Here is a 14,839-nt window from a genome sequence, read left to right on the forward strand (position 1 = left end):
TCAGGTCATGAAACCAGGGTCCTGGGATAGAGCCCCACATCAGGCTCCTTGCTCAGCAGAGAGCCTGCTTCTCCCTCTCCCTCTGCCTGCCACTCCCCCTGCTTGTGCGCTCTCTCTCTGTCAAACAAATAAATAAAATCTTAAAAATAAATAAATAATTAATTAAAATGAGCAAAAGACATGAACAGACATTTCACTAAAGAGGATACACAGATACACATGCACATGAAAATATGTTCAATATCTTTAACCATTAGGGAAATGCAAAGCCACAATGACATCACTAAACATCTCTGAGAATGGCTAAAATAAATAATAGTGATGACACCAAATACTGGCAGAGATACAGAGATCTTTGGGTCACTCATAGGGCATTTTTTTTCTACATAATGTCTGCACCCAATATGGGGCTTGAACTCACAACTTGGACATCAAGAGTCACACACTCCACAGACAAGCCCAGTGCCCCATGGGCTTATATCCCAAAGAAATGAAGATTATATTCACACAAAAACCCATATACAAATGCTTATAGCAACTTCATTTATAATAGTAAAATCTGGAAAAGAAACCCAGATGTTCTTCAACAGGTGAATAACACACGGGCGCATCCGAACCATGGTGTGCTCCTCAGCCATGAAACGCAGCACCTCGGATGAATCCAGCGATTTATAGGGATTGGGGAAAAAAGCCAATACAAACAGTTCTATGCTCTTTGTTTTCATTGACAGAACATTTTTGGAATGACAAACTTCTAGAAAATGTGGACTCGAGTACAGGTTACCAGGGATAAGGGATGGGGGTAAGAATGAGGACAGAGGGAGGTGAGAGGGCTATAAAAGGGAAACGAGAGTGATCCAGTGGTGATGGAAATGTTCTGTATCTTGACTCAATGTTGACATTCTGGTCGTGATAGCGCACTAGAGCTTTGCAAGATTTTACTATTGGGGAAAAAAGTAAAGGGTACATAGGATCTATCTGTGCAATTTCTTAAAACTATGAGCAAATCTACAATGATCTCAAATAAAATGTTTCGTTAAGCAAAATAGGTCACACCTCTTTCTTCCTCACAAAGTGCTGAAGTCAGTCTTTTTGAAGTAACTAAGCTGAAAGTCACTCTTCAGGTGGGATGAAGACCAGCCGCTCCTCTCCCGCAGCATTCAAGACTGGGGTGGAGAAATTAAATTGGGCAATTATTTTCTCTGACTTGCTTTCACTATAGAGCAGAAACATGCAATGAAGTCAACATTAAGCAGTTTGAAAAGCTTTAGGCAAGTTTAGAAACATGCCATGCACAGAAGAGAGAATCCTATTCAGTTTTTGGCAAAAAGAGAAATGAAACCTGACTTCTTTTGAACAGAGGGTAATGTGACAATGACAAGGCAATATTAAACATCCAGCTGCTCCTTCACCAGCCTTGGTGTGTCTGTAACAGTCCTCTCTTAAATGAAGCTGACAGTTGTGGATAGAATGGGCTCCAGGTTGCTATAGGGCCTAGCAGCGTCCATCTTGGTTTGGAATAGTCCCATCCTCCCTGTGCCTTGGATGCTTGTCTGTGTCAAACAAGTAAATTGTTTTTTATCATAACTTTAATTGTAGTAATGATTTGTGGGTGTATTTCATTGAAGGCAGAAGGAATTGTTTGTTGCCATGGTTATTTAATCCACGTATTTACCTCAGATCATGGAAGAAGGTTAAGTCACATTGCTTTCTTTTTTTTTCAGTCATGGTTCATCAGAATGCATTAAGATTCAGAACCAACGGTTATATGAAATTGGGGGAAATATAGGTAAGCATTCTCTAACGGTTTTTACTCCTAAATTCTCTGATTACTCTAAAAGAAATATGCTATTATTATAAAGGCATATTTTATAAGTTTCTTAAATATAAATTCAACATCATTAAGTTTCTGAAGTTTTAATCTCATGTGAGAACAGTTGTACGAATTTCCTAAAATATTTTCAAAATTTAAATGTAAATATTTTAGTTGATATGGAGTAGACTTTTGGGTCTTTTAAGTGTGCCTCAGAATTGAAAAGTCTCTTCCTGGAGATCCCTGCAAAACAGAGAACATCATGGAACGTTGACACTGTGACACCCTTTTTGCTTAACTTCCCTGGTTTCGCCCTTGGCCCAGGTTCATTCTTCCTATTTTCCTGAGGGGGAACAAAAAGGAATCAAATGGAAATTTCCTCTGCTTGCCTCTGTGTCCTGCCTTCCCCTTTGTTCAGGTCTTCTGCTTGCCCTCCGCACAGTCTGGATGAACCATCCCAGCTCTCACTTATGGCCAACACCTCCACATGTGCCTCGCTTCGTGTTCCCTCCTGCCTGCCACTCGGCGCCTTGCTCCAGCTCCCCATTCTCTCTTGCACCATGAGCTTTTCCCTCCCAACTGCATCATTTCCAACTACATAAACATTTTTGGTAATTTCTCTCATCTTCACAAAACTCTCTCTTGACCCCCTTCAAGTTTTAGTGTTCTGCTTTACAGCAAAAACTCCTTGAATCCATTTTCTGTCCTCCAATCTCTTCCTCTTGTTCTCTCTTGAAACCACTCCAGTCAAGCATTGCCCCGCAACACTTCACCAAAATTGCTCTCTTGTTGACGCCACTGGAGAACTCTTATGTTGTGAAATCCAGTCATTCGTTCTGTCTTGATAACTGCCTGAGTTGATCTTCCCCTTCTTTGAAAATACACTTTCTTCACTTGGTTTCAAGGACAACCTAAGCTTCTGGGTTTTGTCCCACTTCACTGGCAGCTCCTGAGTCTCTTTTGCCTGCTACATCTCATCCTCTCAACCTTCAACATAGAAAACTGTGGGGACAGGCCTCAGAACTATTCTTATCTACTTGTAACATCCTTGGTGAGCTCAGTCCATCCCACTGCTTTAAATACACCTGTATGCTGATGCCTCTCAAATTATATCGACTTCCGCTTAGCACCAACCTTGCAGATCCAGTCACCAGACACACTTTGCCTTGGAGTCTTTGCATTCACTCTTTTCCCCAGAATGCTCTCCTTTAGAGTGTTCATTTCTCACTCCCTCACCTCTTGCAGGTGTTTGCCACTGTGTCACCTTCTCACGGTGACCTTCCAGGATCTCACCTTCTCTAGGTGTGCCTTCCCAGCTTTGTTGTTCTCTCGTGTTCTTATCACCACCAGACTTACTTTATATTGTACTTGCTTATTTGCTGGTTGTCTTTTACCACTTTGACAATGTAAGTGCCCTGAGGGCAACTATTTTTGACTCTCTGATGCATTTCTGTAGGCCTAGCCCCTGGAATAGTCCCTGGCATATAATAACTTTTAAGAAATATTTAATAAATGAATGAATCAAGCAAGCAATCAGATATTGGTAGTTTGGTTTGAGACTTTGGTGTACATTTCAAACACACTGTACATAGAGATTTTCAGATGTAGTTGCCTCGTGGAATGATCTTTTTGTTGTTATCATTTCTAAATTTCCTGCCTATGCACATTGCATCTGTAGTCAAACAAAATGACCATTCTTAAAATAACTTGATTTTTAATCTTTTCTAGCACTGGTCAGGTTACTATCTGTAAAACCATTAGAGGACATGTTCAGTTTATATCTTAAACAGGTCCTTGCCATATTTTCCTAATTGATGTGAGTCTAGGGAACAATTTGCCTGTAGTTGATATGTCTGTTTTTTCCACAATTTTGCATGGGATTTATTTGAAGTATTTCACAGTCATTAAGAAACAAAGAAGGGAAAGAATAAGGCAGGCAGGCCGACTGGCTTTGCTAAAGAACCTTTAACGCGTATCTACTTACTTTTGGCTGAGAGAACGACCTTGGCCTTACGCAGACCTTACCAACACACACGTGCACACGCACACATAGAAGTGTGCACCCTCGAAAACATTCTCTGATTTTCTCTTTCCTTCAGGGCAACATTGCTTGGATCCAGATGCTTATATGTTGGATGTATATCATGTAAATCCTCAAGCAGAGTGGGTGATTAAACCCCAGCCACGTTCTTGAAATACCCCAAGATGGCAGCTATCATGTATTATATGCCAAGAAGATTCTACATTTGGTAGGGAAAATAACACGACTGTTTTTGACATGTCTGTTCCAATAACCCTCTTGGTGTTTCTCAGCCCAAGTGGCATCTCCCGGCATTGTCAACATGAACTGTGGAGGAGGAGCTGGTTGACTGAGCTGAGGCTTTCTCCTACGGTTCCTCGATAATGGTGAAGGAAAGACGCTGTGATGGTTCCAGAGGAAAGGCCAATCTAGTATATGGAACTCTAATCATTTCTAGTACTTTGACTTCACAGCAGAAATGAACTTCATCTTATACCCAGAGATAAAAAACACTTCTTTATGTAGCAGATGCTACCAAACACAAGAGGTGGAAGAGAGTCTTTTTTATACTTACGTTATATACGTATGTTGACCTTTTTGAACAAGAATCCCAGAAATATCAATAATTTCTGCTCTGCAAAATAATTCAGATCTGCTTTTCAAAGGGAATCAGTTTCTAAAGTTCTACGTACAATATTGATGCTCTGACTTGCTCCCAACTGGAGGAGGATGAACTTCTGTTGAAGGAACACTGTATTGTTATGTATGTCGTACTGTATTATGACTATCTGCATTCTGGTGCAAGTGAACATTTCTCTATCGTGGATTATTGAACATTTATATATTTAAAGCTTATTCTCTTATGAGCACAGGTTCCCATAGCAAAGGTTAGTTTGACAGAGGGTGTACTTATGCTTTCATAACCTTCTGGGTAGTTAATAATCACAGAACCTCCATCTTTTCATCATGATTATGGTGCTCAATGAAAAGCTTTCTCTGTGCCAGGCACAGAGTTCCTTTCCTGATCAAACATATCATTTTTTAAATATTTTACAGTCACTTCTGTAGCCCAAATTTAAAAATATAGAATTGTCTTTATATAACTGTTCTTCATCCAAAAGTACTGAAAAATACTGTTATATCTACATTTTATAAGCTGTAAAAGCAAGTTGTTTCTGTTCATCAATCATAGACATGGCCAAGCACTATGGATTAGCCTTAGGCTTTAAAATGAGATGCATATTTGGTAAGCTGAAAACTGTCTTGCTATGAAGATCTGCAGAGCCATTTTCCAGACCTGTAATTGGTGAGAACGCACAGTTCTCCACAATCTAATGGAGAGCAGATCTGTGCTGAGGGGTCAGACCGCTCTGCCTTTCGTCTTGAGACTGCAGATACAGGTCTAGGGTTAGCTAGAAAAGGGGACAGAGGTCTCATTTATCCCACACGCGTGCTTTGGATTAAAATCCACACACTGAGATTTCATTGAATTTATACTAATTTTAATGAGATTTAATGTCCAAATGACTCTCTTTTGCAGTTCAAACAATAAAGTTACTCACAAATACAGAAAACATCTTACCAAATATTTTACCAATGTTTCTACTTACCAATTCTCAAAACATGATGTGATAATAATTTAAGCCCACATATAAGAAGAAATCTTTTTTCTTTTTTTTTTTAAGTAGGCTGCACACCCAGCGTGGAGCCCAACGCGGGGCTTGAACTCACGACCCTGAGATCAAGACCTGAGCCAAAATCAAGAGTCAGATGCTTAACTGACTGAGCCACCTAGGTACCCCTAGAAGAAATCTTTTATATGCAGCATTATTATGACATATATTGATATCTCTAAAAACATTATTTATATTCAACATGTAGATAATTATGTTTCTGGCCATTAGGATTTTGTTATATTTTTATAAAAAACTCAAATATCCATTCATTTTATTTGAGAACTTTTACTTCCTGTGCCTGAAAACCCATTAGACGCTAAACATGTGTCCTGTAGGTTTTTATTTATTTCTACATTTCATCTGTTTTCAGGGTTTGGCTAATTGATGGCATGTGAGTTTACATAATGAATTTCAAGAGTCTGAAGAAATGCTTTTATTGTTTTTGAAATTCAGACAACAGGGGTAAACATTTTACTTTATGCAGTAGCTAACTTCCAAGGCCTAAGAGGACAGTAATTTACACCCACACATGGAAGAAATTCTTCAAATTCGCTATCTTATACTTCCATGTATACATGAAAACAGGGATGGTTTTTTCTCATTGTGTTTCCTATAGCTTCAAATAGTTAAATTGTATTGTAGAAGATTTTTTTTATAGAAGATTACGGATCTAATTTTTTATTTGGGAACTTTCCCATCTTTGAACTGAAAATACATTAGAACCTATATATAAGTTCTAGAGGTTTTCAGATTTACTCCACTTGTCATTAGTGTTAAATAAGTGGCTGACAGATGACAGCTAAACAACCATTTCTAAATTTCTTACTCATTTTTGTGTGGCATCAGATGTCAAAGACTTAGCTGACTCAATAGCTTTAATCAGTTGAATGTATTTAAGTATGTGTGACAACTTTCAAATAACTATGTAATATGGAAGGCCATGCCAATACCAGTATCTTTAGATATAACTTTTATTCTTAGTCATAGGACTAACTAAGTGATTAGAGCAGAATTTCAGTAGACACACAGACTAAGTTTTGTATGACTAGAGGTTCTTTTTACTAATTTTATTCTTAAAAAATAAACCCCTACAATTACAATTCAAAAATGTCTGTCAAATAATTATTGAAACTATCTTTGCTTTACCAAAGTTGTTTTATAATGGTTACAGTAGTCTGTAAAAATGAGTAGTATGTTTGCAGACAAAAGAAGGGTCAGAACTTAGGCTTCTAGATTCAGTTCTTACTAGCTTCCCACCCACCTCCTCCCAAGTGCTCTTGGTGTACAATTAGGAAAATAATATCCAGGAAGGTATTAGAGAAAGTTAACATTTTAGTGACACTTACTCAGAAAAAACCCGAGAGCTGGCTCATTGTTTTCTCCATTTTGCGAAAGAGGATCCCTTTTGTTAAGCAGCTAATTGGGGGATATGATTCTTAGAGCCAGGGATCTTCAAATAAACTGGAATATTAATTTCGTTACAATGTGTACACAGTATAAACTACCTCACTTGCCTTTCTTAGGAAAAAAAATTAATGGACTTTAACAGTTTTTGTTACAAACTGTCCCTGAGTCATCTTATTTAACAGTTAGCTTTCAGTGTACATTTAATAATATACATTGAATGATGTAAAATATTTTCAGTGTAAGCTTTAAAGCCAAAAATACTCTGTAACTGTGACCTGTGGTATACTCTGAGAGAATTCATGTCCCTTAGTCATTGTCTTGTATTTTTCACTATGTTGCAATGTAGGTTTTCAAGTGTGGGAATTAGTAGTCCTCTCTTCTTTCAGGCATTTTTCAACTGCTTTCCCCATGTTGCACTTGACTGAAAAGTAACATGAGATTAAAATGTCCCTTCTTTCTTTCAAGTATATTTCAACTGTTTTTCACCAATGTTTTACATGCCTGAAAAGAATATATATTATGGGACTAAATAGTTCCTAGTTTCTGACAGGCATTTTCAACTGTTTTCTATAAATATGTCATTTAATAAAAAATAATATGACATGGATTAAAATGTTTCTTTCAAACATTTTAAATAGTTTTACACATACACACACCTTAAATTAAAAACATCTTTTCTTTCAGTCATTTTCCAACTATTTTCTAAAACTATGTGACCTGATTAGAAAATTATTTAATGTCACAAGAAATGTCAGTGTTTTATGTTGTCTCCCATCTCAAAAGTTAATATTGATTCTTTTGTCCCAGGTTTCATTGTTAAGTATAATATGTATGTTGCATTTTACCCATAAAAATAAAGAGAAAAAACTAAAAGCATTGTCACATTATAAGAATTCTTATAATAATTGAGCTAGTCTAAGGGTATCATGATGCTGGTGAAAGAGTGAGAGCTTTCAAGTCAGAAGGTATGTGTCTGAGCCCACTGTCTGTCACTGACCTACTGGGTGGTGGTCTTGTACAAAAGCCACATGGCACGGTAATAATGGACGGTTGTGGAGAGGGGATAGATCAGATAAACAACAGTTTCCTAAATTTGCTTGAGTTGATGTTTGGGACAGGTTTTTAAAACGTGTCTTTTTTTAAAAAACTTTCTTAATAGAGAAAAAACATTTTACAAAATTCAATACCAGTTCATAATATTTTTTAAAAATTCAACGTTTTACTGTATATTTTGTACAAAAGGCAAGAAAAAAAGGTATAAAGATTAGAAAAGAAAATAGTCTGTATTTGTTAATGATATGCGTATGTGGGAAAGACTGGAGTATCTTCAACTATTAGAACTAGTAAGATAATTTACCAAGGTCAATCATACAAGATGATTACATAAAAGTTAATTGTATTTTGTATATTAGCAGTAAACAATTGGAAAATAAATTTTTTTTTAAATATTTTATTTATTTATTTGACAGAGACAGAGATAGCCAGCGAGAGAGGGAACACAAGCAGGGGGAGTGGGAGAGGAAGAAGCAGGCTCATAGCAGAGGAGCCTGATGTGGGGCTCGATCCCATTACACCGGGATCACGCCCTGAGCCAAAGGCAGACGCTTAACCGCTGTGCCACCCAGGCGCCCCGGAAAATAAATGTTTTAACTTCCATTTCCTATAGCATAAAAAAACATAAAATACTTATGAAAACATTTATCAAAAGATATGCAAAACACGTATGCTAAAAACTAAAAACTATTTTTGGTAGAAATTAGAGAACAGCAAAATAAATGTATAGCTAGACCAGGTTTCTGCATCGGAAGAGATGGATGGAAGAGCGTTGGCAGGATGCAGTTCTCCACAAACAGATGTGTAGATTTAATGCAACCCCAATCATAACACCAATAGGCTTTTTAGGTACAAATTGGCAAACCTACAAATTTACATGAAAATGCAAAGAATCTAGAACATCTGAAGAAATATTACCCCAAAAAGAGAACAAAGCTGGCTTGAGAATGCGGGATTTCAAGACTTACTCTAAAGCTACAGCTACCAAGACAAGATGATACCGCGTGAAGGTGGGCACCTACACCAGCAGCACAGAAGGAGATGCTCACTTACGTGGCCATTTGATTTTCAACTCGTGCCAAAGAAACCTATGGAGAAAGGAGGCTTTCTCCGGAAGGTACTAGATCAACTAGATATACGTATAACAAGGTATGCAAAAATTCATCCAAAAGGGATCATATTGTTCATTGTAATGCCTGGAACAATGACACCTGCAGAAGAAAACAGAATAGCTTTATGACTTGGGGATAGGCAGAGCTTTCTTAGCAACAGAAAACAGCACTTTTTTTTTTTTAAGATTTTATTTGAGAGAGAGAGAATGAGAGAGAGCATGAGAGGGGGAAGGGTAGGAGGGAGAAGCAGACACCCGTCTGAGCAGGGAGCCCGATGCAGGACTCAATCCCGGGACTCCAGGATCATGACCCGAGCTGAAGGCAGTTGCTTAACCAACAGAGCCACCCAGGCGCCCCCAGAAAATAGCACTTTCAAATTAATAAATTAAACCTCAACAAAATGTAAAACTGCTTATCCAAAGAGACCATTAAGAAGTCAAATAAGCAAACCAGAGATTAGGAAAAAATACCTACGTGTAAAGCATATATTTGACAAAAGACAGACATTCAGGATATATAAAGAATTCACTAGTGAAAAGACCAGCACATTTTTGAAATGGGCCTAAGACTTGGATACTTCATGAAAGAAGAGAACACAAAGGCCAATAAGCACATAGAAACACGTTCAACACCATATGCTACTGGGGAAATGCAAAATAAGCCACAAGGAGATATCACTACATACCCACTAGAACAAGTAACATTGAAAAGACTGATCATTCTGAGTGTGGAAGAATCAGAACTCTTATAATTGCTGATATAAAATGGTATAGCCATTTTGGAAAAGGGTCTAGCAGTTTCTTATCAGACTAATCATACAACTACCAGCTGCTATCTGAATACAGATGATAGCATAAATCAATCTCAGAAACCTTATGCTGAGTGAAAGAAGCTAGACACAAAAGACTGTACACTGTACAATTACGTGAAATGCTAGGACAGGCAGAGCTAAACAAGGATGGGGGAGAAAACCCAGAATGATGGTTGCCTCTGTGGGGGTAGGTATGGAGACTGGGGGGAAGGGGCTTCCCAGAACATTCCGTATGTGCCATCCCATGCCAGGACCCCTGGCTCCATGGGCCTCTTGAGCACTTGATATGTGACTAGTCTGAACTGAGATGTGTTCCAAGTGTAAAATACCAGATTTTGAAGACTTGGTAGGAAAGAATGTAAGACACCTCATTGGTAATATTTTACTATTACATGTTTGATTCTAGTATTTTAGATATTTAACTTGAAGTGATAAATTATAAAATAAAAATTATAAAATCAATTTCAGCAGTTTCTTTTTAATGTAGCTACTAGAAAATTCTAAGTTATATATGTGGCTTACATTATATTTCTGTGGAACAGTATTGTTTTATATTTTGATAAGTGTTTGGGTTATAAAGATGTCTGTATTTGTCAAAACTTAGTGAATGTTTACTTAAGATTTCTGCATTTCGTTATGTGTAAATGTTACCTCAAAAGAAAATAATTTGCAAATAACAAATATTGAACTTCAGGTAATGATATGCATACTGGAGTACTTCGGGGGAAGTGTATTGGTGTCTGTAACTTATTTTTGAAATGTATAAAAATAAGACAGATTGGTGAATAGAAGGATCAATAGATGATAGATGGATAGATATGCACCAGGTCAAGTGTAGCAAAATATTTATAATGTAAATGATGGTGGGCATAGCGGTATTCAATATAATAATCTCTATGATTGAAATTTCCCATAGAATTTTGAAAAAAATATTTTTTAAAATGTTTTTCTTTTAAAATAATTTTTTAAGATTTATTTTAGAGAGAGAGGGAGTGCACGTGCATGAGTGGGGGAAGGGGCAGAAGGAGAAGGAAAGAGAGAGAGGCTCCTTAAGCAGACTCCCCGCTGAGCAGGGAGCCTGATGTGGAGCTCAGTCCCAGGGTCCTGGGATCATGACCTGAGCCAGAATCAAGAGCCAGCCTCTTAACTGACAGCCACGTAGGTGCCCCTGAAAAAAGAATTCTTAACATAAAAACATAAAAGCAGATAAAAGAGTATCAGGAGTTTGGGCAATGCTGGGGTTCCCCTTCGATGTTTCCTGTTGTCTTCCCCACAGTAAATTACACTCTCTCCTAATATCTTCAAACAGAAGTTGAGTGCGGGTGAGAAGCAAAGAGAATGGAGAGGTGTGCTTTTGAAATCTTACCCGAGCTGTGTCAACTAGCAAGCATGTGTGCATTCTTACAGTTTGTTGACGAACTTCCAGCTAACAGTAATTCATCCTGAGTGTTTGCTTTGCAGCCTTACTACATTCTTCCTCATTCTGCAACTGTGGGCCAGTGTTGGCGTGGAGCTTGTGTCCTTAGATGACAGGGTCTTCTCTCCCATCAGTGACCCTCACTCACTACATGTCACTCCACGCTGCCGCAGAGTTCCAACGCAGTGACATAAGAACAGTCTGGACATGTAAGTACCATAATAAGTAAGAACATACCCACCACTAATGATCCGTGAATTCACCAATCTAATAATCTATTGCCAAACAGGGTTGGGGAAGCTATTTTCTGGTTTCATAAATCTTCCAATGCTGCAACAACTTATTTTAAAGGAGTGACTTATCAGTTCAAACAACAGATGTTTTGGAAAGGGTTGCAAAGTGATCCAGTTCTAACAAGCAGTCCAGAGGTCTTCTGTTCTTAATTATATTATCCAGTTTTATAATCTCTCAGCCTACAACTCTTGATTCAGCAATGCAATAGTTCAAGAAGTATTATATAGCGATGCAGATAATAAACACAAAATATACTGAACGTAAAAGCTCAACCTCCTCCATGTCAGTTCAGCAAGTTAACCTCACTGCATGCCATTTTGCACATAGTTACCAGCAAAAGGGTCACAAAAAAACCTCAGGATGCCTATGTGCCATTAGCAACCACTGTTTGAAGGAGTTTAAGAATTTACAAATTTCAGAAGTTCACTTGATAACAGCAACAAATAACAGTAACTTGTTCATCTTTTGGACACCATGTTAAAATTATTATGCAAAGATGTCGAAGAGGTTGCCACAGAGCAAGACAGCCCCAGGTGTTTCTCGGGGATTGAGGTCTTCCTCCACAATTCATACAGACGAATGTGTCTGAGGAGTTGTTCTCCTTGGTCTTTCTGTACCCACTAGAGCCAGAACCGCGTTATCAATACACTGCACCGCCCGTTACACGGACGAAAGGGTTACAGAACTCATGGTTTAAAAGCATGGGTATGCATCATAAGATCTACCTTTTAATAAAAACAGTGCCCCCAACAGTACAGCTAACATGTTCTCTTACCAGGTTCCTGGAAAAAGAGCAAGAAAGTTAAAGTCAGGTTTCCAGGAGTGCCTTGGTGGCTCAGCTGGTTAAGAGTCTGCCTTTGGCTCAGGTCATGGTCACGGTGTCCTGACATCAAGCCCCGTATCAGGGTCCTTGCCCAGTGAAGCCTGCTTCTCCCTCTCCTTCTGCCCCTCCACCTCCAGCTCATGCTCCCTCCCCCCAAAATAAATAAGTAAATAAATATCTTTAAAAGTCAGATTTCCATAGAGATACAGAAAAGGTCATGTCAAGCATTTTTTCTTTTTTTTACAGTCCTTCCATCAATAACATATGTTTAACACAATATATAAATATAGAAAGTAATACATATATGATCACTAGGATTTGACTTTTTCCATGAGACAGAATCTTCCTTTCATCTCTTGACCAATCCATTTAGTATATGTCCAGTTAATCTTAATGGGGCTCCAATTACCTTTATCCTGGAGACATCGCATGTTTACATCAAATAATAGTACATGATAGTTTAACATACCAAATCATGGTGCTGCATAATTTTTATCCATTTTAGCAAAAATGTCCCCATTTAAACATTCCATACTTAGCATGTCTCAAAGTGAATCTTTAAATCTTTATGCCAAAATCCATTCTAACCATATGTTGTTTTTTTTTAAATCTCAGTTTAGAGCAATTTTTTTTTAGTTCCTCAAGTCAAAACTCTCGTTTTGGATCCTTTCTTGTCACAGCCCACATCAACCCATTGGTAAACCACGGGGCGATCAAGTTTAGAAGCACAGTCATATCCTGGTCGTAAAAGAACACAGGTAGGCCCAGGTCCTTCTGGCTTGAACTTGTAAACATTTATATTCTGTAACTTTCATCTCTAAAAAGGGCCTTTCACTACCCTAGAGAACATTCAGCTTTCTGGGTACTTGTCACTAGACAGCAGCAGAGGATTTGGCTCTGTTCCAGTATTGACTGGTGCAGGCTGAGCTGCAGAGTGGTTGATGTTGTGTTGCTGTTGTCGTCCTCCTGTGCTGGAACTCTTCAGCAGACAGAAGTTTCTTCAGATCATCCCCTTACACGGGGATTGGGGGATGAAGGGCCTTGAAAGCTTTGTCCACAGCTGTGGTAGAAGTCAGGCGCCCCCACACGCAGGAGCACACTGGGGGGCCTTGGGATGACTGCAAAGAGATGTGGCAGGGAGCACTTCCTGGTGCTCCTTCCCCTGCAGCTTGAGTGCCTGTGCCCTAGGCAGGCATATGGCACTCCGTCTGCTTTTGTGGCCTCCCCCAGGATGGGCGGAGGGCTCTGGGCCCTCTGGTGTGGGTGGGAGCCCGAATGGGGCAGGCACCATCTCTGCTGCTCACTGCTAGATTCAAGTCCCAAACGTGGCGACTGCACACTTCTGGAAGTGCTGCATCTGTCCCTTGCAGCTCAGAGGGCCTCCTTGTCTGTATCTGCCTCTTTCAAGTGAGCAGACGAGGCTGTCTCTTTTTGAGTCTCTTTCCCACACCCTACACAAATATGGCTTCATTACAAATGGTTCATTTATTTCCTTGGATGTAGCTCCTGGCCTTTGGTTCAGAGAATGGACACTGAAAACCAAACGAATGTGCTTTCCCTACCCTTTCTCCCTTTTAGTGCACCAGGTTGATCTGTTTGGAAGGGTAATGGCTTTGTCCTCCCATGGTACAGTTTCTCGCCCTGTCCGATTGTGGCGTTTTTTCTGTTCCACGGCTAATGAAGCTGTCCTTCCTAGGCACCCAGCTAATCGCTTCAAGGGCACATGTGGATTATCTGTTCCCGTGGTTCTTGACTAGGGAGTGCATGCTGTCCTCCTCTGGCCATCCCCGAATGTTCTGATCCTGAGCACAGCTGCAATCTCTCCTAGATCGATTTGGAATCCTGTCGGCTGTGCCAGGTGACACAGGGCAGTGTCTCAATTCCAAGTATCTCTGCGAAATGCAGTCAACAGCAAAAACATACAAGCCGATTGAAAAGAACCAAGAGTTCTGGGGATGCTAGGGCCTCTCCTAAGACATTTCTCCTACCTTCCTGGTGGTAAATTACATGTTTTTCAACAGTCTAGGCAGAAATTGGAAAGGGGTAGAAAGGGCACTCTTTTAAAGGTGCATCAGAGTTTTGTCAACTAACAATCACATGCACACCATTCAGATTGTCACCTTATTTATGAACTTTTGTGTTGGAACAGCTCATTTGCAGAGGTTATTCTGTATTTTTATAACATTTTTATCACTACACAGCAGTGGACTTTGCTGTAGTCCTAAGCTCTATGTCCTTAGAAGACAGGTCGGGATCAGGCTTCTCACTTACCTTGCATTACTAGAGGACAACAGACACTTACCCATAGTAAGTGGATTCCTAAAATTTAAGATTTCTGCTCAGCAATATACCAGTAAGAAAATGAAAAGGCAAATTACAGATTGGGAGTAAATGTGTGTGTGTGTATGTGTAT

General features: G+C 39.1%; 1 protein-coding gene across 1 annotated transcript in view; it reads left to right on the forward strand.

Moving 5' to 3' along the window:
* ARHGAP28 (Rho GTPase activating protein 28) overlaps nucleotides 1–7,789 on the forward strand; it is a 199,904-nt gene extending 192,115 nt beyond the window's left edge. The window contains exons 17-18 of the mRNA XM_040632704.1: nucleotides 1,725–1,789; nucleotides 3,913–7,789. Coding sequence (XP_040488638.1) covers nucleotides 1,725–1,789; nucleotides 3,913–4,007 — 160 coding nt within the window. The 3' untranslated portion in view covers nucleotides 4,008–7,789. The remainder of the gene's footprint in view (nucleotides 1–1,724; nucleotides 1,790–3,912) is intronic.
* The last annotated feature ends 7,050 nt before the right edge of the window (nucleotides 7,790–14,839 follow it).

Source organism: Ursus maritimus, unplaced genomic scaffold (genome assembly GCF_017311325.1).
Source record: "Ursus maritimus isolate PB19 unplaced genomic scaffold, ASM1731132v1 scaffold_18, whole genome shotgun sequence".
Classification (NCBI taxonomy): Eukaryota; Metazoa; Chordata; class Mammalia; order Carnivora; family Ursidae; genus Ursus; species Ursus maritimus.